General features: G+C 36.3%; 1 protein-coding gene across 3 annotated transcripts in view; it reads left to right on the plus strand.

The window, feature by feature from the left end:
- The window catches only part of BCHE (butyrylcholinesterase), a 53,620-nt gene extending 40,426 nt beyond the window's left edge, over positions 1-13,194 (plus strand). For 2 of the 3 annotated variants that reach the window (XM_082767404.1, XM_082767403.1), the window contains exons 3-4: positions 4,926-5,092; positions 11,288-13,194. In XM_082767404.1, the coding sequence (XP_082623530.1) occupies positions 4,926-5,092; positions 11,288-11,415 (295 nt within the window). In that variant the 3' untranslated portion in view covers positions 11,416-13,194. Of the gene's footprint in view, positions 1-4,925; positions 5,093-7,256; positions 7,385-11,287 lie in introns of all 3 variants that reach the window. The other variant, XM_082767405.1, reaches the window with a different exon arrangement.
- The last annotated feature ends 10,865 nt before the right edge of the window (positions 13,195-24,059 follow it).

Genomic DNA, 24,059 nt, shown 5'->3' on the forward strand with positions numbered 1-24,059 from the left:
TACAGAAAAATCTTTTAGTTGTGTACTTCTACAAGTGCAAACTCAAAATATATTTTTAATTTCATTCACTACTATTAGGTTTTATACCTGTGCTGGGCTGTTGCACAAGGGCATGTAGGAGTGGAAACCATGCTGCTGCCTCGTCTGTGCTGCTGTCCATGTGGCTGCTGAGAAGCTACCTCGGGTACATCCACACGAGATTTCATCAACTCCTTCTGTTGGCAGTAAAGATGTGCAGAAGCATTCCCCTTCCCAGAGCTGCCCTAGGGTGAAACAGTGGCAGTGTTTTTCTTACGTGGTGCTGAACTGACTATTTCCATAATTCTTAAAGACTTTGTTATGCCACTGTAGAAAATGCATGAGAGTCAGGGTTACTGCTGCTGTGGCATTCCCAGTTATCTGGGAGGCAGATCCCCCTCCCTGTTATCTTGTGCCCATGGTAACACAGTGTAAAATGGCATGCCATGAAAAACAGCTGATTGCCAGTACTACCTGATAGCTGCAAGGAGCCATGAAAGCTAATAAAAATGATTCACATTCACTCTCTCCTCCTTTTAAACCAACTGTTTAAAAGAAAAGAGGGCAAAATTGAGAGCGAGCATCAGCAGATACAACCCTGGTGAAGTCAATAAAGTTGCACCTAGCAGGAACAGGTCTCCATTTGATTTCAATTCTTACTGCACAGGGGAAGCAGAGGGTGCAGCGGCATTACCATAACCTTTCATTAATCTCAGCGGGCAGCTCATTCAGCTAACAAGACACATGCCAGCAGAATGTCAGTGTGGTGGTAACCTGCAGAAGGCACCGAGGAAGAAATTCTCTCACTGTGCACTGTCTTTGGCTGGGGTGGTTGCTGCTACTCTGATGAGAGCAGCAGAGAGGTAAGCTGTGCATGGAGAAGCCACCTTCCCACTGCTTCATAGATCAGGGAGGAATTGGATATTCTCTATGGGGTGAACTGGAGGCAAGCGAGCTTGCTGCGCTCATCTCAGAGAGGGTCGGATGGAAGCCAGCGGCAACTGAAGAGACAATTAAGAGCAATAACATGCTGCTCAGGGGAAATTAGTATGTGCTTCCTCTCAGGGAGCAATATCTCTATGAACAGCTGCAGCCAGGCAGAAGCAGTATTTGTCTGTGGTCTTCCAGGCAGGCCTATCTAGAGGAAGGGGCTACCAGGGACTGCAAGCAGAGCTGTGTTTCAGCTTCTGAATCTCTTAGTGAGGTTGGGTTGATATAATTCATCCGTGTTAGATAGCTAAAAGGATGTTTTTGTTGTTGTTGTTGTTTAGTTGTTGTTGTTTTCTCTAGAAAAACACACAAGGTGTTAACCTGATTCTTTTACAAACAGAGCAGCCAAATAGGAATAGAGTGAAAGCCTGGGACAATCTAAGCTAGCATGTGGTGCAGTTAGTGTTTACAACACTCATTAAGAAGGTAAATTATGCCTAAACCATTTTCCAAGACAGCTAGCACAGATTTTTATTATTATTATTTTTTTTTTCTTTATGGACTATATCAAAGTATAATGTAAACGTACAAAGGAAGCACTCTGTTAAATGGTGATACCACAGCAGAGTGAAAACAACTCAAAGTTCACTCCCCAAAATAAAAACTGTATTTTACAGAGACATTATATTGTATGTGCTTACAAAATAATAATAATAAAAAACTAGTTAGGTGTTGAATTAATTTTTTCTGGATGTGTTTGATAAGCCATCTGTAATACTGAATATTATGTTCTGCCTGACATGTCAATATTAACAAATATTCAGTAAATTAGTATGGTTTTCCAGGCTATATTGATCATATTAATGAGAATGGTAATGCGGGTATGTTTATTATGATTAACAGAACTCTGTTCAGGTTATTGCATTCAATCTGCACCAAATTAACATTCTCTTTCTGAGGTTTTTGAATAAGAACATAAAATATCCAGAAATTATCAGCGAATAAGCTCCTCTGAAACCCTCTTCACTCCTGCTTTGTCAAATCTTGAATGTTTACTAGGAATGAGTCTTGAGAATTGAATGTTATTGACAGTTATGGCTGTACAATACCCAAAGAGGGAGGGTATGATCTTAGTAACAGTAAACAATAACAAGCAAATTCCACTAAGAAGAGGATTAAAATAAGGCTCACGAACTTCAGTGGGAGCATATGTATGTGTGAAGGTAGTACACAACAACTTTAGTGGAGATTGAGCCCCCAAAGTACTCTGTTTTTCAAGTTAATGAGAAAATAAGTTTGGCTGCCTTAAACACATACCTTAGTGAAATAACTGAGTGAACTTCAGTACCACTGTCAGAAAGTAGAGAAAATCCAGCCTACACTTCAGGGCACATGTAAAGAAGAAAGAATAACAGAAATATTGAAACAAATTCTGTTTACATCAAAGTTTAAACACAAGGTTGTTCTTTTCTTCTTCTCTTCTCTAGGAGCAATTCAAATAATTGCACTTAATTGTGTCAAGACTCACTCCTGCACACATGGAAAGGTGTATAGAGAATAAGCTAGTTGCTTCCTAAAATATTCATTGAAGAAGCTTGCATTCTCTCTGAACAAAAGGAAGGTCTTCCCTAACTAGAGCTTACAGATAGGGACAGAAGTCTAAGAAATGATATTAGTGTTTGAAGAAGTAAATGCACAAGATCCATCCTAAGATGTGTGGCCCAAGCCCTGCATGATCATGATGCAATTTCAGAGATAGGGTTGTGGAGTATATTGGGTCCCTTTCTGTTTGGTGAGGACATATCTCACAATTTTTTAATTATTTAAAAAAAAAAAAAAAAAAAAAAAAAAAAAAAAGATAAAAATTTGGGCTTGGTCCAGAGACCATTGAATTTTACCTTTTTTTTTTTTTTTTTTTTTTTTTTTTTTTCTGTGCACTGCAATTTTCATCACAAAGTAATTAGCAAGAAGGAATCAAAAGTAATTGTGATAGGACAACAAGGTTATAATTATAACTCGTTCTTACCAATTAAAAATGATACTCCTGTGATCTCTCTGCTTTGCTATATCTGAGAACTGTATGTTAACTCTGGAAATTTTGAGTAGCAGAGCTAAAAAGGAAATTACTGGACATTTCTTTGAACAGTAAGCATTCTGGAAATGCAGAAAGAATGTCATAATCAGCAGGTTCACGTATTTCAAAATGCTCTCATATTTCTTTCAATAATTTTTAGTAAAATACATCTGTAGTCATTGTACAATCCCACACACACCTGTAAATTACAATGTGGAATGTCATGATTTATTTCATAGCATAAAAGCTGTTAAATGAATACTGACAGCACCATTAGTGTTCTGATCTTGAACTGAAGTGCAAGTCAGCTCTGTTTAAGTCATCGTTTTCATGAGCCACAAAGAAATGTGCAGTTAAAAAGGGTTCCATAAGTTAATCAGAACAAAATTAGTAAAGAAAAATCAGTAAAGAAGTGAGCCAATTGGGAAATGGCATGCTAAATCTCTTACTCTAAGATGATGTTTCTGTAAGTGGTGGATACTTGGTGTTAAGGAATCTGGAGTAAAGCAGAATGCTAAAACATGGGCCAAATATTTGACTTGTTCTGTGTGAACTGCTAGGTTTCCATATTATTTCAGTGGCTGAATCTTATGCTCTGACTGTTCCCACCTATGCCGAGTACCTTGTTCTCATACTTGGCAAGCATCACTCAAGTGGGCTTCACACATATTGGACTCCTGTCTGACCGCTGCCTTCTGGGAACTCTTGGTGAAAAGCAAAATGGAAGTAACCAAATAAGCTCACCTTCTACTGTTCCTTAATTTATCATGCCAAGGATCACCGACTACTGTTTTTCTGCTCTAAAACCCATTCCTTATATCATCTTCTAGCAAAGAAAATGAGTTCTGCTTGCACTGAAATAAGATGCTTAATTTGTCTTCTAACCTCTTCAGAGCTAACATAGATTTATTTTTTAAACAGTCCCAGATCACTTTTTCTAAAAATCATATTCTGTCTCATTTGTTCCCTAATGCAACATTCCACATTTTGTTCTTCTACACACTTAAACCTTTTTTTTTTTTTTTTTTTTTTTTTTTTTTCCTCTAGTCATGGAGATAAATCCTATAGGTGCTACATGTTGTCCTTTTTGGAGGGAAAAACTGGATCTGTCTGTTCCTTTGAATGTTAATCAGTCTCTCCCTACAACCTTACGAATTCTATTGTATTAGGAATATTTGTCACAACTATTTTAATACTAACAGCTGTGATCCTTTAATGTGTGGAGTGTGTGTTATAAAGAGCCAAGTGCTCTGTCGTTCTTCCCAGTTTCCAGCAGATTTGATACTGTTCATGTTTGGCACTCCACTAATGGAGCTCAGTGCACTTCAGGGAGGAACTGTTCCTTCTTAATGAGAAATAATTCTTTTCTCTCCCACTATAGATACCTCTGATCCAAAATTTAGACACTTCTGAACCTTTACTTGTATTTTTCATCTGAGTCATTTAGTCCAATCTGTTTGTCTATCCGAAGTGATCAGCATCACTGAAACTAAAACATGAATCACTCAACCCCCCAAAGTAATTTACTTGTTCTTAACTCACCCTCAATAATGTACAGCTTCTGTGAGAATCTCCAAATTCAACATGTGTAGCTTGTATATGGTAGTTTATTAACATTTTCCTTAGGTAAAGGATTTAAAATATAAACCATAATGCTTATATATTACTTTATATATATATATATATATATAATGAACTTATGAACTTAAACCAATTTTTGCTTCTTTTTCTTTTTTTTTTTTTTTCCTGTCACTTACAAAAGTGTACATCAGTAATTCAAGCTAACATAGATAAGCTGTTAACTGTTAAGTTAAAAGCCAACCAACCAATCAATTAACCAACAAATCCTCATCTGATGTGATAATTTCTCATTCAAAATGAAATGTTTCTCTTTTTCATTTAGAAATCCAAATGGGACCCTGATTAATGGAACAAGATGGCCAGTCTTCACCAGTGCTGAACAAAAATATTTAACATTAAATACTGATGCTTCAGAAGTGCTGACAAAGCTACGTTCTCAGCAGTGTCGATTCTGGAATACTTTTTTTCCCAAAGTTCTGGAAATGACAGGTAAAAATGGTTTTATAGATACTTTTATTTGAACTGCTTTGGACAAGGCTCATCTACTTGGTATTGACGTGGTAGTTCAGTTTAAATCTTTACATTTCTATTTGTAGCTCTATTTCCATGAGATTTTCAGATGTTGGACAAAACTTCCAATGGCATAGATTTTCTTGAGAAGCCTGAAGCCACAGTTTTTGTAAAGCCCACCAAACAGACTAAGCATTTGTACTTCTGGACTTCAAAAGGAATTGCTTTTTTAAAGTGATTTTGCAGCTCTGGAAATGCAATCTGTAGTTTGGAGTAAAAAAGTCTCACTTCAAAAATACGATACACTTTTTAAAGGTTAATTAGTAATTTACAAGCTTTCTGTAAGATTCAATTTGAATGTTAGTCTTAAAAAAAATGTAAACTTTCATGGTGCACAGATGATTCTTTCTGAAATAATTTGTTCCTTCCTAATTTGAACGTATAATTGTGTTATGGCTCAAATTTTATCCTCTCTCAATTCAAGAGATGTTTCTAAATTAAATCAAGAGAATAAAAATCAGGAGGTGAAATGAATAATTTATAAAGCCTATTCTGTGATTTTAAAATCATGGTATTCCAAATTATGGATGGATTTTAGGGAGGTTTCTCCATTTCTGACAATCCCTTTATGCTGAACCAGGAGAACTGAACAATTTTACACATTTTTCTAATCTGGCTGTGAACTCCTACTGAGTAATGTGTGCCTTAAAAATGGACTGTGCATAACCAAATGCTCCACGCCAGAGCAGAACGGAGCACATCACCAGACATAGTTCAACACATCTTGTCAGGACAGCAGAATTGTTTTGCATGATCCTGTGGTGTGAGAGATGATGAAGCAACACTGGATCTGCTGGGAGACATAAATATATCACTTTATCTACCATATTCAGTAATTTTACAACATAAATCTACATGGTTAATTAACCATGTGTATTCTTAGCAAAAATTAAAGAATCATTGTGCTTGGATTCTAATCTAGAAATAAAACAAGAGTATGGTTAAGTACCGCCGTTTTGTTATGTATCTACATCTATCAGTCCTTGAAATATTGTAGCAAAAATACTGTGGTTTTATATTTTATATGTTTCCTACACTATCTTATATAATTCCGACAAAGAAACATTTACATTTCTACTTGCGATCATGATATAGTACTTTGTACTGTAATAATTTTCTTCATGGAAATAGTATTTTGCATTTCCTTTTATGCTCAAAAGAACTGACAGGACAGTGAGTGCCATAAATACAAGTATTTTTTATCTTTTGAGGGACAATCTCTTCTTCTATAGAAATATTCTTAGATGAGCAGGGTTACTTTAACGTGATATAAGATGACAGAAAACAAGATGCAAGGAAATTTTGTCATCATTATTGCAATCTGTAGTTCAAGCTGCGTTCAGATAGACAAAATAGGACTACATCATTCACACATTTAAAACTTGAAGAAAGCAATCAAGCTGATTTATTTTGCAGACATTGAAAGGGAAATTCTAATTGATCCAAGTGGTCAGGGTTTGACATGGATGCACTTGTTGGTGAACCACTCGCTTAGTCAGTGACCCACTCATTGCACAAGCCATGCTGTGCCTTCAATGTCTTCTCCATATGTCATGGCCAAATGTATTCCAGCATCTGAGCGAGCATGCTCCTATGGCAGACTGGGTAAGACTGAAGCATTTAAATATACTAGAGAGGAAAATATTAGAAAATATTTATGGTTAGATCTTTTCCTCAAGCAACAAAACCTTATAGATACCCTCCCTCCTTCCCTCCCCCCCCCCCCCCCAAAAAAAAAGTCATGGTTGTGGGCTGAGAAAATTAATAAAAAATAAAATAAAAAACTCACACACTAACAGTAACAGCCACATATAATACCAGCCTTTATATTTCCACAGTATTTTATATGATTTTGGAAGATTTCTCAATGTCTTCTGCTTCAATTTCAATGTGAAAGAGTATAACTGAAGACACAAGTCCAAACCTGTGGTTTCAGGTTAAACTTGTTAAGAATCACAACCCAGATAACCCATACCTAGATATGCCTTATGTGGGCTCTTAAGTTCCAGGTTGACACAGTTGCACACAAATTTCCACCCTATTGAAAAGGGCTAACCACACTTAGAATACCCTCCATTCACAGTCACCCAAAGACAAGCCGGGAGCATCCAGCATTTAATGTTTCATTCGAGGGCACGAGCACCGGGACAACCACCACACCAGTTTCTGATGACTGCTTCTAAAAGAAACACACTGGAGGGACAGTAAACAGTAAGTGACTCTTAAGTAGCTTTTAGAGCAATCATATGTTAATTATAAAAGCATCTACGTTAAGACTCTACCTCCTTAATACAATTATTAATGCATCCAGAGCCCTACCTATTTATATACCTGTTTCTCTAGATTATACAAAGCTGCAGGCAGCCAAGTCTTCCATTTCTGTTCCATTGCTATTTTAGCGTCTAATACATATAGTACATAAATTTCCATTTTATTTGGTATAATTGTACCAGATATTATTTGGCATCATATATCATCTAGAAAAAATCAAACTTCAAAATAGCTAATATAAATACATTGTATTAAATAGTAAACGCATAAACTCTGAAAATATTTTAATATGGAGACAGAGAAAAGTTCAACCCCTTGACTAGTAATAACCCAAATCGTTGCATTTGCTATGATCCTCTCAACAGCATCTGTATTCTATAGAGCTAAACACTCAGGGTATTCAGACTATTAAAAATATGATGAATTAGAAAAGCCATCATCACAATTAGTTTTCTATTTCCATGGGGCTATGTGCTGCACTCATTATGCATGCAGAAAAGTGAATTAATCAAAAGTAGCCTCACCAATAGTAGCGCAGATACTGATAAAGTAAAATCCTACTCAGTGTGCCTATGGCAGCCATCTGCCTCTATAATCTTAATTCTTTCTTGCTCCAGCATCTTGCATCCTGGGTCATAAGAGGGAGAAGAGCCCTTACAATACTTTGCCTCCCAGGTAGAGCTATTGCCTTTTAGAAGAAGAAGAAGATGATGATGATGATGTTGAAGTCCTTCAAAATAAAAATATAATGTTTTGTTTTTTTAAAAAAGGAATTGATATTCAGAGTGTGTGACTAAAGATCATTTAATATGAAGATACTGAAGTAGAGATACTATTTATTTGTTTTCTCCTTTCTGAAATCTTGTGTGGAAGCTATCACCATGAGAGACTACAGTGTAAACTTAGTGTTTATCACACTAATGAATCAAGAAATTTGCAGGGTACCAGCATCTATGAGCTGTTGAGAAGGACAAAAAATAATAACTCCTATTTGTCATCCCTTATTAATTATACTGTATCATAACAGCTACATGGCCTTTGTCCCAAGTTTAATGTTAATACTACAAAAATAAATTCAAGATTAGCACTTTATTGGCATATCTAGCAGAGCAACAAATGATGGTATGGAGATAAATTTAACTTTGCTATAATGCCTTTGAATTGAGGGCTGTATGCCTATGTGGAAAGAAATGCCAGCTGTCTGTGCTGACACTGCTGAAGAATAAAAAAGAAAAAAACAAAAAACAAAAAACTTTTTTTATGTTGTTTGGTTGTTTTTTTTGTTCTGTTAATCTGAGACCTTTCTAAGCAGTATGGTATGATTCACTGCCTCCTGAAATCTCTCCTTTTCTCCTTGGAAACTTCACTACATTCTGTATTAGGCTAATTGGTATTAGTACAAAGTTTGGGACTATCTTAAAGACTCCATATAACTTCACTGTAGCTGACTACTAGAGTATTGCAGGACTCACTACTCTGAGCTATAATTATCAGTCAAGTTGAATTCCCTAATCTTTTTCTATTTTATTTTATTTTTTTATTTTGCCTTCTAGCTGTCAGCTCATCTAAGTCATAGGTGGTTGCTTCAGAGAGATTGATGATGTTAGTGATAATGGGATGCATTGACTTGTGACTTCAATTTGGATCTTATCACTGAAAAAAGCAAACAAATAGGAATCCAAGTTCTTATTTCAGTGTTTTCCTTTCTCCTTTTTGTCTTTTAGATTCATAATGGTGGCTAGTCTAAATTTCTCATTGTCTGCTTTCTTTAGTTCACTTGCTTCTTCACAATGATCTTTAAGAAACGCTGAAATGTCTCATAATTTACACTCTAGACCAGTGACTTTTATTGAAGATGTCTGTATGATAGAGCTATTCCAGTTTCTAACGTCTTTGAGCAGAAACACTTTCTGCACATTAAGACTTCAAACACTTCTAAACCCGAATAATTAAAGAAGGAACAGTTTTTTGAATTCATAAGTGGAAGGTTTACCTGTATAAATAAAACTTGGAATCCATAATCCAGAATAAGTCAAGAAATAAGGTTTAGGTATTTCTCTCCAAGTAATACCAGTAATGGTTCATACATCAAACTACCAATCCATCTGATAATTAAAATTTGGCTCTAAGACCCTGGATAATTCTTTAAATTGAGAAACATGCAAAGATGTGTTCCGAGGGTCAGGAAAGTAAAATGACATGGATATCTTCTCCCTATAGTTCTGTGAATCATATCTGCATAGCTTAGTAATCAAAACATGCTTTTATTGTTACCAACATTTACAAATGCTCTTTGAGTTAATCACAACTATGGCTAGCAGAAAAAAAAAATAAAAATGACCTGAAGTTTTCTTTGAACTCTGATATAGCCAAGCTTATTTACTTCTTTGAACTGAGAGGAATTTGGTTAACTTTTTAATATTTCTTCCTATGTTTTTTCTTCACAATTTCACTTCTGGCTACAAAAAGATGTACAGAACCTCCCCAAGAAAAAGTATCTTGGTTTTATTTCTGGTCTCACTGGAACAAAGTAATGTAAATCTCATTTCAAAGTCTCATTAAATTGCCATCTGGATTTCCAGACCAAAAAGGTTTGGAAATGTTGAGCTGAACTGCAGATAAGCAACCAAATTACTGGATGCTTCTCCAAACTGAATCTCCGAATCTGTTAACTCTCTTTCCAGAATATTTTCTCTACTGATGTGTAAAACACAAAAGTATTTCATTTTCACATAACCAGCTAAACTTGCAGTGCTGGCAGATCATAAAAAAGGGGGAAAGGGTGTTTTTATGGTGGAAAAGGGCCTATGCTCTATTGCAGCAGAAGAACATAAAGTCAAAAGAGCATAAAGAAACCATGGAACTATTATCTCATGAACACAATTACCACATTTTTTTGGAAGCAAGCTATGTCAATATGGGATACTGAGATAATTAGGTGCAAAATGAATACAGGCAATCATAGATCATAAATGGTTTCTAAACTTTAAGAAAAAGTCTGCAACTGACCCAAAATAATAACTCATAGCATGTAATGGACCCTGTATATTTTATCTTTCCTTTAGTAGTTGTATGTATTGTTCCTGCAAGGTCACTTCATTGCTCTCTAGGGTTAATTACCTTCTGGGACTGGAGGAAGTGATCCCTGTCCATAAGATACTCTGGAAACTTTGCAAAATGATATATTTTTATTATTCTTTTCATCCTCACCCTCTGCTCTGAAGCCTATAACAAATTTGGCAATAAATATTGCCTTGGGACACAGGATTAGTCAGCAAATGCTTTATATGGGCTAGAATGAAAAAGAAAAAAGAAAATTTCACATTGACATTATGCATATCTTGCAGTGCCCATCTCCGAACTTGTATCTCTTACACATTAAACATGCAGATTTATTTCAAAGTACAGTGAAATCCTGGCCACCCATTGTAATCCATTGAAACTAATGGCAATATTGCCATTATACTTTTGGAAGTATGTAGGCTTCACTGTGGAATATATTGAACCAAAGTAATACTTTGAGGATTTCACAAAAAAGAGGGTTTGTGTCATTAAAATTACAAGTTTGATGGACAGAATATTATCCAGAAGCAACAACCCCATACCTAAACATCTTTATCACCCGGAAGTGTGCCTGAATGACATCTTTGCAGGCCTTCCTTCCTGATCTAAAGATAAAGTGTTAGTCACTGAATTTCTGTCATTCCAGGCTTGAGAAAAAGAGACAAAAGACCTTCCTATAATATATTTAGAGCAAGTGACATTGATAATCAAAATTATTTTTCAATTAGCATATAAAGAGATTCAAATTTAGATTAGTGTAACCCATTTCATGTTTTACAGGAAATATTGATGAAGCAGAACGAGAGTGGAAAGCAGGATTCCATCGCTGGAACAATTACATGTCAGACTGGAAAAATCAATTTAATGATTACACTAGCAAGAAGGAGAGATGTGCAGGCTCTAATTAATATGTTTACCCTTTCCAGTATTTCCGTGTTACTGTTCATCAAGGCAAGTATACAGGTAGCTTTCTAACACACCTAGCATTAAATATATTATGCAGACTGAAAAAAAAAAAAGTTATGGATATAATTTTGATTCCCCAGATCTTTCATTTATATTTTACCTCATATCTCAATAAACAATATAAGGCATCCGTACCCTTTGAAGCTTCAGTGTGTTAAATAGGACTATAGAGATTAATGTCTGAAGATTAATGATGTACATATAAACACTAGCTGCTTAAATTCATACTTCAAAGATACAATGTAATCTGTTATAGAAAAATGGATTTTTTTATTTTATTTTTTTTTTAGTAGAAATAGCAGTGGTTTATAGCATTGCCATGCAAAACACAATCATTTTTGATCTTTAACTGCAATGCCACAGCACTTAAACCTTGCTTCAGACATAATTTAATTGACATAAATATAAAGAGATAACAACTTTGCTGGACACACCAAATGATATTTGCTTGTTAGACCAAAAAGTTTTAAGATGCTCATTAAAGCCTGAATCATTGCTTCTTTATGGCAAAATCTGTAGGACTAAGCCATAGTAAGAGGGTATTCAAACTATCTATTGAAGACTTAAATCATCTGCATTCTCTGCAAGTGCAAAGGTGAAATAAGCCAGAAAAACAGACTTGTGCTTCTGCTATCCTTTTTTTTTCATGGAGAAAAAGCTACAGATTTACAAAGTAATACATTCACAGCTTTCCCTGCTCAGGCACCCAATTGTCTTCACCAAGTCTCTGCAATGGAGGTAAGCTCCAATTACGAACATTTTTGTCCACTGAGTTGTCTCGCAGTCAAGAGACAGGCCCATATTTACTAGAACACAAAGGATAAATTTTTATACATCTAGAAGAATATCAATCTGTTCTTCATCAATCTAGCAAGCTCATCAGAAGTCAGCCATGAAAGCCCTGCTAAAGAAGGCTGGGAAGAACCTCACTATAGAGGGACATTGTGATGTGGTGTGAAGGATGCAGCTATTTGACATGGTCAAATGGGCTTCAGTTGTCATACTAGTAGGCGTCTCCTCAATGGCTTTCTACCCACTCAAGCCGACTCTATCAGACAGTCCTAAAAAGGAACTTCAGATACCTTTTTCTCCTATTTCTCTGCTTCTGGATGGGGTTGCAAGCTGTATGCTTCAATAATACTTTAAATAGCTGCTTTTTACTGGCCCATCTGGGAAGAATAAATGTCAAAAATTTGATAAACATAAGGAGTATGTAAAAGCAACAACCTATCTCATAAATAAATTATTCTGAAGCTTTCTGTACAAGTAATAGGCTTTCAGTGGATCTATTTTCTGTTCTAGTGATTATGAGCGCTTGCAAAATTCCGTCTTGAATTTAATATACTGAAGAGATCTAGATAAGAAACAGGGTGGTCTCTTTTGGCAGTTAGTTTGACCACATGGGATCCTTACACACACACACACACACACACACACACACACACACACACAGACACACACACACAAAGATTTATTTTTGCGGAAAAGCTAAACTCTTCAAAAGATGATGGCTTATTATCTTTTCAGTTGTTTCTAAGAGAACACAATTATTTCCTGTCTTTTTAATGGAAAAACATCTTTACCACAGTATTTCCAAAGACTACAATTCATCATACGCAGTTAAAAAAATGGTCATTTTTGAGCAAGCTAATTAAAATTTGAATGTACCTAGGATTAAAAAGCCCTCTTCATACACCACTTCATGTTTATAACACAAGTTATTAGCTTGGTATGGAATATCCCTTTGATTGGTTTAGGTCAGCTGCCCTAGTGATGTTTCTCTCCTCACTTTTTTGCCCACCCCCTAGGAGGGTTAGAGAAAGGCCCAACGCTGTGCCACTGCTGCTCAGCAGTAGACACAACACTGGTGTGATAACACTGCTGTTCCAGCTACAAGTACAGAGTACGGCACTGTATGGGCTGCTGCCGGGAAAGTTAACATTCCAGCCAGACCCAGTACAACTACATACATTAGCATAGTTACTGCTATTAATAATAGCATGGAGAGCTGTGTCATTCTATGGTGTATTGGCTATCTACTGGATATTCCTCATACTGCTGATAAGCTTTGGAAAAAGTGACAGAAGGGTAAACTTTCTGTCCAACATGAGCTCATTCTGGATCTCCCAATTTTACTCACTTGGTGTACTTCATAGGTATGCTGGGTACTTGTCTGCCACAGTGAGCCTCAACAGCTGCAATAGCACATAAGCTTATTTAAAAGCAATATTTTTCTTTTCTGATATCCTCATTTTAGTTGTATTTCACTATCTATCTGTCTAATCAGCCTAATCAGTGAGAAAAAAAAAAAATCTGAGCTAATTAAAATGTACAAATAACCTTTGGGAAGGGCAGAATCAAAGAAGTCTATAAAATATTTTGCTGTGAAGGTGTCTTTATATGTGGAGTCAGCTAGGAGGGTCTATTTGAAGACTAATACTCTCCACAGCATTTATAACATGTCTGTAACGTGTTCTTAAATAGGAATTAGGATGGAGGGAAGAAGAAAGAAAAGCAGAGTAAAATAAAACTTAAACTACTTTGAAGTGTTGTGTTACTGATTTTCTTGGTAAGAATAAATTGATAACTTCGTATTTTTCATATGCTGGAAAATAATATCTCAATTTGTTGTTCATATGAAATCAATATATTATCTAGTCATATATTCATAACCCACACTTACACAAATAATGTAAAGCCTTAAATATGTAAGTGGCTAAGGTAATAAAGAACACAAAAGGACCAGTCCCCATTGCGGAGAGCTTAAAACTAAAGGTCAAAAAAACCTGTGTAGGAAATTGTTTGAGGATACTGTGTCATAGCTTAAAACAATTACATACTAGACAAATATTTCATCCAGACCTCGCTGAAGATGTAACATCGCTAATTAATATTTTCACTTGGCTCAAAAGAGACAAGAGACTAAGGCGCTCTGTGAAACCAGAGAAAATGTGTTGATCCTTTCTTCCCATTCCTGATATCTGAAGCAAGAATTCTGAATGTAGTCCCAGAGTTGGTGAAAGATTATAAGAAAATGAACTGCACTGCCAACAAAAATGTTGGCATTAAATCAGTTGTCATTAGGTTTATAAACTAACAGCATGCTGCTTAAATTACAGACATTTCACACCTATTTTGGAGATAGTTATAAGAGGGCCAAAGTCAGAAATTTCCCAGCAAAATTCTGTTTAATTAAAACCACTGACTTTTGCATTTTAAATGTTTTGTCTAAAGGAATTTGGGTTAAATAAGCTTTCAGTAAAGTTAAGTGTTATTTAAATGAAATTCCATTTGTGTCCCTCCTGGAGTATCAAAAACCAAAGGAGTTGGGGTGCACAGGATGCCTGGCCTGGGGGCTCTGCAGAGCTGGTCCAGCCAATGTTGAGGCTTCCTAGCTCGAAACAGTGGCTCACAGTCAACCAATGTTGTCTCTAGCAGAAGCAAGCCCCCTGCAAGTTTTCCAGGCTTCCTGACAAACATTTTACACTTTTAGCTTGGACTTTTGGGACGGACATTCAGGTCTTGCTGTCCTAAGCCCTGGCTGTCACTAGAGGTTTATCATACTGATAAAGCCAAATTCCCTCTAAGTGGAAGCCTGGCTTTTTGGCCCTCTATGGTCACTAGATGATTAGCTATTTATAGAGTAAAGATTACTGCTCTATAAATATATGGATATATGCACAGAATTTAGCTCGGCGTGTTGTGCAGACACAACTCAGATGTGTCTGCAAGGAACAGAGGCAAATCTCTAACAGCTCATAGTTGCAAATATGTGTTTGCAACATAAGTCCATCTTTCATTTTAAGTAGAGTGCTGGAGAAAAAATTATCTCAGGTTCTGACAGAACTGTCAGAAAAATGTATATTTATTTCCTGATGTACAAGCTTAATATGACCTCTGGCCTCTCTAATGTTCCTATCAGAATGGATCATCAGGAAGCGATTCGGCCCATTGTCATATGCAGATATCACATAGATAATCTGAACATAATATTAACAGTGGGGATATATACATATTTGTCTCTGTCAACATCATAATGCTGTCTTCTTCCCAGGCATGACTACATTTCATGCATTTCTACTGGCTCAGCACCAGTTCTGCAACATCAGCGGCAGCTATTTAGAGGGGCATAACAAACGTCACCATGCTTCAGTTACACCTGCAGTGTGTCCAGCTAGTAAAGAGCAGCCACTGCCAAATTCCAGCCTGTCCACTCAGGGTTCCTGCCCTTCTTTTCCCTGCAGTGGAAAAAACACAAGCATTTTTGCCCCAGAATAATCAATAACTGAGTGGCTTCACAAGGGCCACAGTAGTCCTAAGCATCCCAGTATTTCTGTTCTGATAACTTCAGCCAAAAAAAGTCTTCCACTGAATTGCAAAATGGGTTTAGGAATTTGACAGTGATTCAGAATATGGGGTGAGGAACGAGACCACTGCTTTGGCTCAGGCTTGGGGGCTGCTGTGGAAAGTGCTTGTGCCAGCTGACTACTTTCTCACTATATTTTCTCTTCCAATCAGTGGAACCATGGGCATTTGCCAAAAACTCAGACTGCTCTTGGCTAGCCAGCAAGTCTAAACCAAGCACCTGTGTAACAGATATGTGCAGCTGTATATGTTTACCACAGCTGATCCATCTGTAGTACGCACCACATGCCAGTTGATTTACTCTGGGTGGACTGAGCAAGACTCCATTAGAAAAAAGTTCCTGGCTGAAGGACAAATATTTCTCATGGCTTTGTTTTTATTTCTCCCCAACTGCCTGAGGTTCTAGGTGGGTTTTCTATTGCTAGCTGATTACTGCTGTGTGAAAGTAAAGAAACTTCTTTTTAAAAAAAAAAAAATCTCTAGCAAAATGGAAAATTTTAGGCTATTTCAATACCATATCTTAGGGACCTACAAGAGTTCTTTGGAAACGGTGTGTGAACATGGTTAATATTTAACTGCCTTGATTCTATTTTGTGAGCTGAGAAGACCATTCCTTTAAAATTGTGTTACAGATTTCAGATAATATGCATCCACAAACACATAACATACAATTTAGGTCCAGCAGAAATTGCCTCTTAGCAGTATATTTCCAACCTTTGCAAGCAACATGGACTTGGAGAAAAAGGCTTGTATGTTATGGTTTTTGATGGTTTTTGTATTTTCAACATGTACCTTTTTAGCCTTTACTGAAGAATAAAGTGATCACAGGACTTTCTGCTATAAATTAGCACCTCAGCCAAATTAGTCATTCACAGTTAAAAGTTCAAAAGCTTTTATTCTGATTTCAATTGTTTTAGAACCAAATTTTATGAACAAACATAATTAGCCATTTTTAAATGCTTCATAAGACAAGATAATTCCTTCCTGACCCCTGCTGAAATCTTGAAGTATGAATACTGATTATCTTGTTTTAGCACGTAAACCTTCCAGCATTTCGTTGATAAACTAGATTAGTTGCACTCATAAAAACTTTAACTCATAGACTTAATGACTACAAAGCAGTGATGTGAATCTACAATTAGCACAGGTGTGAATTTGAGAGGCTTTTAATTGGATTGCAGGTGAGATTAAATAAGGCTTTTAGGCATGCTGCAAGCATGGGTTGGGGGGTGGGTTAGTTGTGTAATGCTTTCAGTGGGGTTGGGGGTGGGGAGAGGGTTAGGAGGAAAAAGGAGGCTTAATTCTAGCATGAAGTCTGTTACATGAAAGTCAGTGATGAAGATGGTTCCTTCCTGATAGCATCACAGTGGTATGAGAATGCTTACACTGGCTTTGGGGTTCTGTCTTTTGGCATTTACTGAGTCAAGCCATTATATATATAGCCTTGTTTTTAAAAATACTGTCATTCTGATCAAGGATCTCGAGGTAGCCTGGAAATTACTGCTGTTTGAAAGGTATCTAGTCCCTCAAAGTTTATATACATGCTTGGAGAATATCAGCTTCTGATCTTTTCAATTCTGCTCCATTTTAATACATGCCATGGTTGCAGCAGCTAATGTTTTAGCTACTATTATTAGAACAATGTACAAATGGTGTAGGTGGTTCTTGCAGTTTGGGAGTGCTGTGGTTAATTTCTTTAATTTATTAAGTATTTATAAGTCTTCAGTTATACTGAGTAGTGGTAAAAGTGTGTAGGCAGAAAGCAGTTATCTCCACACCTCTCAATCTTCCGAATTAAATTCACTCTTACAGCATGTCTAATCACTTCAGGGTACCTCATCATCCTCTCTATTACAGGCTATGCAGCACCACTCCTTGCAAAATAGATACATTCCAATGGAGTTTTCAGACTGATATTATTTTATTATCTCATATGGGAGACAATTAGGGTATTAACCCAGAGAAAGAAGCAAGAGATGTGACCATTTATCAAGGACTGTTTAGAAAGTAATTCAGATGGACTTTATTGAGGACAGTGGGAACCAGCTGGAATTACACATCCAAAGTGATACTTCTGAAATATTAAACTTTTCCCACTCACTAATTACAGATATATAAATTTTATAGATACTGCTAGCTGAAGTTCTATTAGCCATTAAATAACATGCTAAATATGTGTTTTACATAAGGAAAAAATGAAATACTTTTTTTTTTTTTATTTTTATTATTTAATTAGTAGAAAGAATTACAGGAAATAAAAAAAACATTGCTTAGTTATCTTTCAGCATATTTTTTATCTGGGCATTAATCCCGTTTCACATTTCATTTTCAGTGCTATGGTAATTTGGGTAGTTCGTTTTTTTTTTTTCCCATTTTTGATGTCTGAAAGAGCTTGATCTTGTAGCTCTCACTGCAGTTATAATTTTGATTTCAAGACTGATTATTAGAAACCAACTATATGCTTATATATACCTGGTTACCTTGGCACAGTAGTATTTTTATATTGCATTTCTCTTTGGGAATGACCTCAGTACTCACGGTATTAGACTGTTGGGTGACTTTCAGTTAATTGAAGTTTTGTCATTGCCTTCAGCAGAAGTACAAGACCTCCTTTGACCGACACCTTCAATCTTCTTTATCGCTTACTAATCTGGGAGATATTTACTATATAAGAGAAAAATTCCATACCTCAAAGTCTACATTTTTCACGGAGTTCTCTTAGTGATGAGCTAAATGGGAGAATGAAGCTGTGGATAAACTATGCTTATTTGCTCTTCTTTGCAGAGGAAGATTCATTTGATGCTAGCTGAAAAGTCCAATAATTAATTCCCTTTATATTTTACGTATTTATGTTCTTTATCTCACCTGAGCATCCTCTGCTCCCCACCAGCCTACTGTAATTGTAACGCAAACCTGATCTGCTGCAGCAGTTCCTATCTTCATCCACACTGAGATACAGTGTAGGGATTATTAAAAATATTAAGATCAGTAAATCCAAGAACACCTTTCTGGAGAGGGGCACTGACAACCAGCTACTGCAGGAACTCACAAGCTGTGACAATCCCCTGTGAGTCCAAAACAGCAAAAAGTGATCGTGGTTAAAAACTCAGCCTACAATGTGCTCTTCTTACTTCAAGAAACTCTTTGGGGTTTGAGCAATGTAATTTGATAATGCTTCAGAGCAAAGAGAGCAATAAAGGAAGGCTCTTTGTATTTTCTTCCCTGTTCCTGGGCACAAAAGCACTGGATTAACAGGGTTTTAGTTACCTCAAAGAGTGGTAAGATAGCAATGTGCCAGCTGTAGCAGGACATTAAGACCATAGCCCAGTGGACTGATGGAAACAAGACTCAATTCCCCATTCAGGCAGAATGGTCTTTTGGCAAGACACTACTTCAGGGGACACTTGGAAGCCCCTGGATCCCTGTGAGCTTTTCACTGATTCAGTCTTGCCCTCATTACCAGTGACTCAAGTGTGCTGTAGTATGGAAATGGTCTACTGTTGGCCACCTTTTGAATCCTTTGAATAACAGGGAATAAAACTTGCTCAAAGCAATGGAGAGGTTTTGGCCAGGATGTCACCAACTCCAGAATAAGCTGTATAATTTATGTTGATATAATAACAAGTCTTTTACAAAATCCTTGAAAACCACACTATATTTTATTTTTATATTCAAAGGAAGCTGCTTTGAACATGTAGCCATCCACTGAAGCCTGAATTACTTTTCGTTCCCTTTTGTATTACAGTTAGAAACTCCTAAAAACTAGAGTACTATGGCTGTATCATGATTTCATGGCATTTGATGTTCATAACTCATTTATAAAAATAGATTAGTCCATTAAAGACCTTGTTAATAGTGGTTCTAGCAAAGCATACCTTGTCTAAAACATTATAATTATCGGTCAATAATTCCTCTTTAGTTGTCTATGTTACTACTACTTTATTTCAACTCTTGGCTTCTTACCCTTTGATCTGCTAATTATCTTTTTACCCTCTGATCCTCTTTGTGATTCCTTGGCAATTTTATCCATTAATTACAGTACCCATGTTCCCTGATTTCTGTAGAATGTGCATTTCTTCTGACCTTCTTCACCTGTCTTCATATAAACACTTACCATCTTTCTGTAGGGTAGATCTTCTGTAAGTATGTATTGATGGGAAATGCTATAGTTAAAAGTATCTTTACACTTTTCTTGAAATTTTTTGGACTTTGTGAAAATGTCTTAATATTTTGTTTTTGATAACTTTTGATGGAAATGGGCACTCGACTCTGATAAATTCTCTGGCACTCCGTCTTCAACAAAGACTTAGGATTTATTTTATTTTTTTCAAATATTAATAATTGTTGGTTGTATTTCAGTCCTGTAAAAAAAGTAGATTCTGCTATTTTTTGAGTATGCAATATAAAAAATATATTGTCTGATATAAGGCTTTTTGAATTTTATATGAACACACAACTTGTGAATTACTGAATTGTCTGCATTGCCAGTTTCTTAGTCCCTTCTAAGACAAATGTAGACCCAGTAAAACTTAAAGATGTTTTAGAGTGGTAGAATTTTAGCAAGTTAAACTCAAGCTCTTAACTTCTGTAGTACAGAAATGATATAACTAGGGGATGGGGAGGTTTCTGAGCCTGGGAAGTGACCATTTGACAACTGGAATGTCACTTTTGCATTCAAAATCTATATTTCTTTTGTTTGCTGTGATCAGATTATCTTATAAGAGTTAAAAAAAAAAAAAAAAAAAAAAAAAAAACAGTCAAATTTTCACAGGCATTGTCTGATGCTGCACCAAAGTCAGGGCAATGTAGCCGTGTTACAGGCAGTACTGCAGCATCTGCTTGTGGGGGGAAGCAGGACTATGTGAATAAGGGTTTTAGATTCAATATGCTCCATTTTAAGATACAAAGCTGTGCTGCTGGTTCAAATGGATGCCCTTTGAGATGGTTTCTCACTGGGGAGGTAGGGTGATTGGGTGGAGTTTGAGTCTGGGAGCAATGAGGAGAAGCCTCATGTTGGGGCCTCCTTCCTGTTCCTGTCTCACCCAGCTCCACTCTTCCCATGGGAACACATGATGGGTCACTCCAGAAGCTCACTCACATATGCCTCATTCAGTGCCATGCTTTTCCTGTGAAGTTTCCTCCCCCGCTCCCGCCCCCACCCCCCCCCGCCCCCACCCCCAAATTATCCATTTTGTAACGCTTCCAAATAAAAGTTTGCTTCACAGAGAAAAGCAACCAAATGTAAGCAGTCTCTTTTCAAAAATCACACAAAAGAAAGACACATTTGGTTAAAACTCCCTGTGTCTCACTGTGCCCATCTGTGTTGTGGGAGTTCATCCGTTAATATTTACCTAGCTTCTTAACCTCAGACAGAGCAGATTTAGTTCAGTACTGTGGGTCTGAGAAATCTTAATCAATAAAATACAGCAAAACACAAGCTTTACAATTCTAAGTTTTATACAGTTTTTATGCGACACTTAGCTGCAAATGCTTACTTAGTCCTTCTGCCAAAGCTACCAGCCATTTAAATGAATGATCCTGTGGTGTGTCCACTCAAATTAACTCAACGTCTTATTCCAGAGAAACCTCTGCAGAGCTGCCAAGTAGCCATCATTTAAGCAATACTTTTTTTTTTTTTTTTTTCTCTCTTTGACCTCATTTCTGCTTTAAAAATGATGGATTTAATGCATCTTGTCTTGTATAAATAATCTGTGCAATTGTTAATATGGAGGATTCATTTTAGCTTCTTCAGTGAAGAGGGAAAAAAAAATCTCATTTTCTGTGCATCCAAATCTTTTTGATCACATTACTCTTATGAACTGTAGATATTGCAGAGGAAAAATAAATGTTACAGAGTAGAGATATCTCCCTCTAAAATCCTAAGAAAAACCCCAAGAAATAATATTCTTCTCTTACAGTTGTGAGAGTAAACACACAAAAGTGTGTTTAGTGAGTACAGTTCTAGCTAATCCTACTGACTTATTCTTCCTTTTTCCTTTAAATTTACCTGATAGAATATAGGTTGCCATTTTTTCACATTAGTTCTCAAATAGTTCACACTTGCTTGCATCACAAGGCATTTAACAGCTTTTCAGTAATGTGATTGTTCAATTGTCTGAATATTCCTTGACATGGAAAAGTGAAGTACAAGAGAAGCCTGAAATATCTTGAAATACAGTAGGCCATTTCACTGTAACTGAAGCAAGTAATGGAGAATTTGTTAAATAAAATGTAAAGAAATGAATTGTGGTTTGCAATAAATAAGTGTACTGCTTCAAGGGTATTTCTATTTGAATTATGGGATTTCTCATTCATTGTTTGGGAATCAGGGCTTATCTGCTTGACTTCACTTTATAGTCCCCTAGTCAGGTATCTTAGCTGCTTCTGAGACACACTATAATTCAATACTATATAGAGAACCTCAGTTCTTTGATTGTAGATCTCAGATTTGCCAAACATAACCAGAAAGATAGTTAGAACTGCTGACAATGCTGTTTTTCCTTACTACCACCTGTATTGTATAGGAAAACTTTTTGCTGCCTCTTTTGGTGAAACTCAGTCTCTTCAAGTATTTCAAACAGAGCAACAACATCACCAGCAACCAGGTTAAATAGTTACTGGATTTGTGTCTAACCTGAAAGTAAAATAGCAAAAGAAGAAACTGATTAATCAATAAAGTCTTCAAAGTGAAGAACTGCCATTTCTCCCTGTCAAACACCCTCTCCTTTTGCTTTTGTGTAATACTTATCCCATTCAATATTGTGGTTATTAAAATTCAGCAAACTGTGTAATGTGAACATCTACATTTTTTTTTCTACATCAGAATTAAATTATTTTATTAATATTAAATATTAAATTATATTTTTCAATCTCCAATTTCAATCCAAATTCACTTAACCAAAACACTTAGGTCATTTTCATAGAATCAAGAATGGCTCAGATTAGAAGGGACTAAAAGCTCATCATTAAAGCTCATCTAGTTCCCACCCCTCTTCCATAGACAGGGATGCCAACCACTAGATCAGGTTGCCCCATCTAACTTGGCCTTGAACACCTCCAGGGATGGGGCATCCACTACAACCTCTCTGGGCAACCTGTGTCTGTGCCTCACCACCTTTACAGTGAAGAATTTCTTCCTAATATCTAATCTACATGTAAATCTATACTCCTTCAGTTTCAGATAATTCCCCCTTGTCCTATCATTTTCTAGCTGAGTAAAGAGTCCCTCTCCATCCTTACAATTTTTATTTTTTTTCGTTTTTTATTAACAAGCAAGCAACCTCTCTCTTTTTCTTTTGTATTCCACTAGCAAATTGCATCAGGTAGTTATCAATGACTCAGTTATTTTACCCCTTTCCTTTCTCAATTTTCATCTTTATATTGCCTGTGCTGTTTGTTTGGTGTTTTGGAACCTTAAGAAACCCACAGGATTTCTCTGTGTTATTTTGCTTTACCATTAAAAAAAAAAAAAGACGGGATAATTTTGCATAATGGTAGCCAGCCAGCGTGTTTCCAAACACAGAATTCATCTGCAGTCCATTTCCTAACAAATACCATTTTGCCTTTCATACTACTCCCAGTTGTTTATAACTATTAAAGCTTCAGGCAATCAGAGCTTACCCCAGCTCTCATATTCACCCTGTTAACTCTGAACAACAATTAAAAAAACAAGATTTCAAGAAAACTTTATGATTTTATTTACAGACATCTTTGGATTTCATCTCATCTTTCGATTTCATTCTCTAAGATTATTTGCTGAAAATAGGTTCAATATTTTGCACTAGAAAGCTTATCTAAAAGTGATTGAAGTCAATGAAAGTTTTTCAGCTGATGTTTGTAGGGTTTAAACGGAACCCTCACTCAGCAGCTGAGGCAGCCCCTCATCTGTCATCAGTACTCAATGTGCAGGTTATGCCTTAATACACATGCACAAATAATAATAATAATAATAAAATATGTATTTATAACTCAGATGAATGTACAAGTAATACCATGTCATGCATGCCCCCAAATTGCAAGGCTTTGTTGACTGTAACATTCACTGCAGGAAGATTCAGAAAAGCCCGATGCCAGGTCCAGTATTGTAGCATGCAAAATTGGATTTCTGATCATCACTGGGCACAGACATTTGATATTGTTTATCACTGAACTGGTTAGATATCTTTCCTTGTTTTTCTTCCTATGTTTAAGCAATAAATTTTGCTTCAAATGAAAAAGGTCT

This window comes from Aythya marila (assembly GCF_965140915.1).
Source record: "Aythya marila genome assembly, chromosome: 9".
Classification (NCBI taxonomy): Eukaryota; Metazoa; Chordata; class Aves; order Anseriformes; family Anatidae; genus Aythya; species Aythya marila.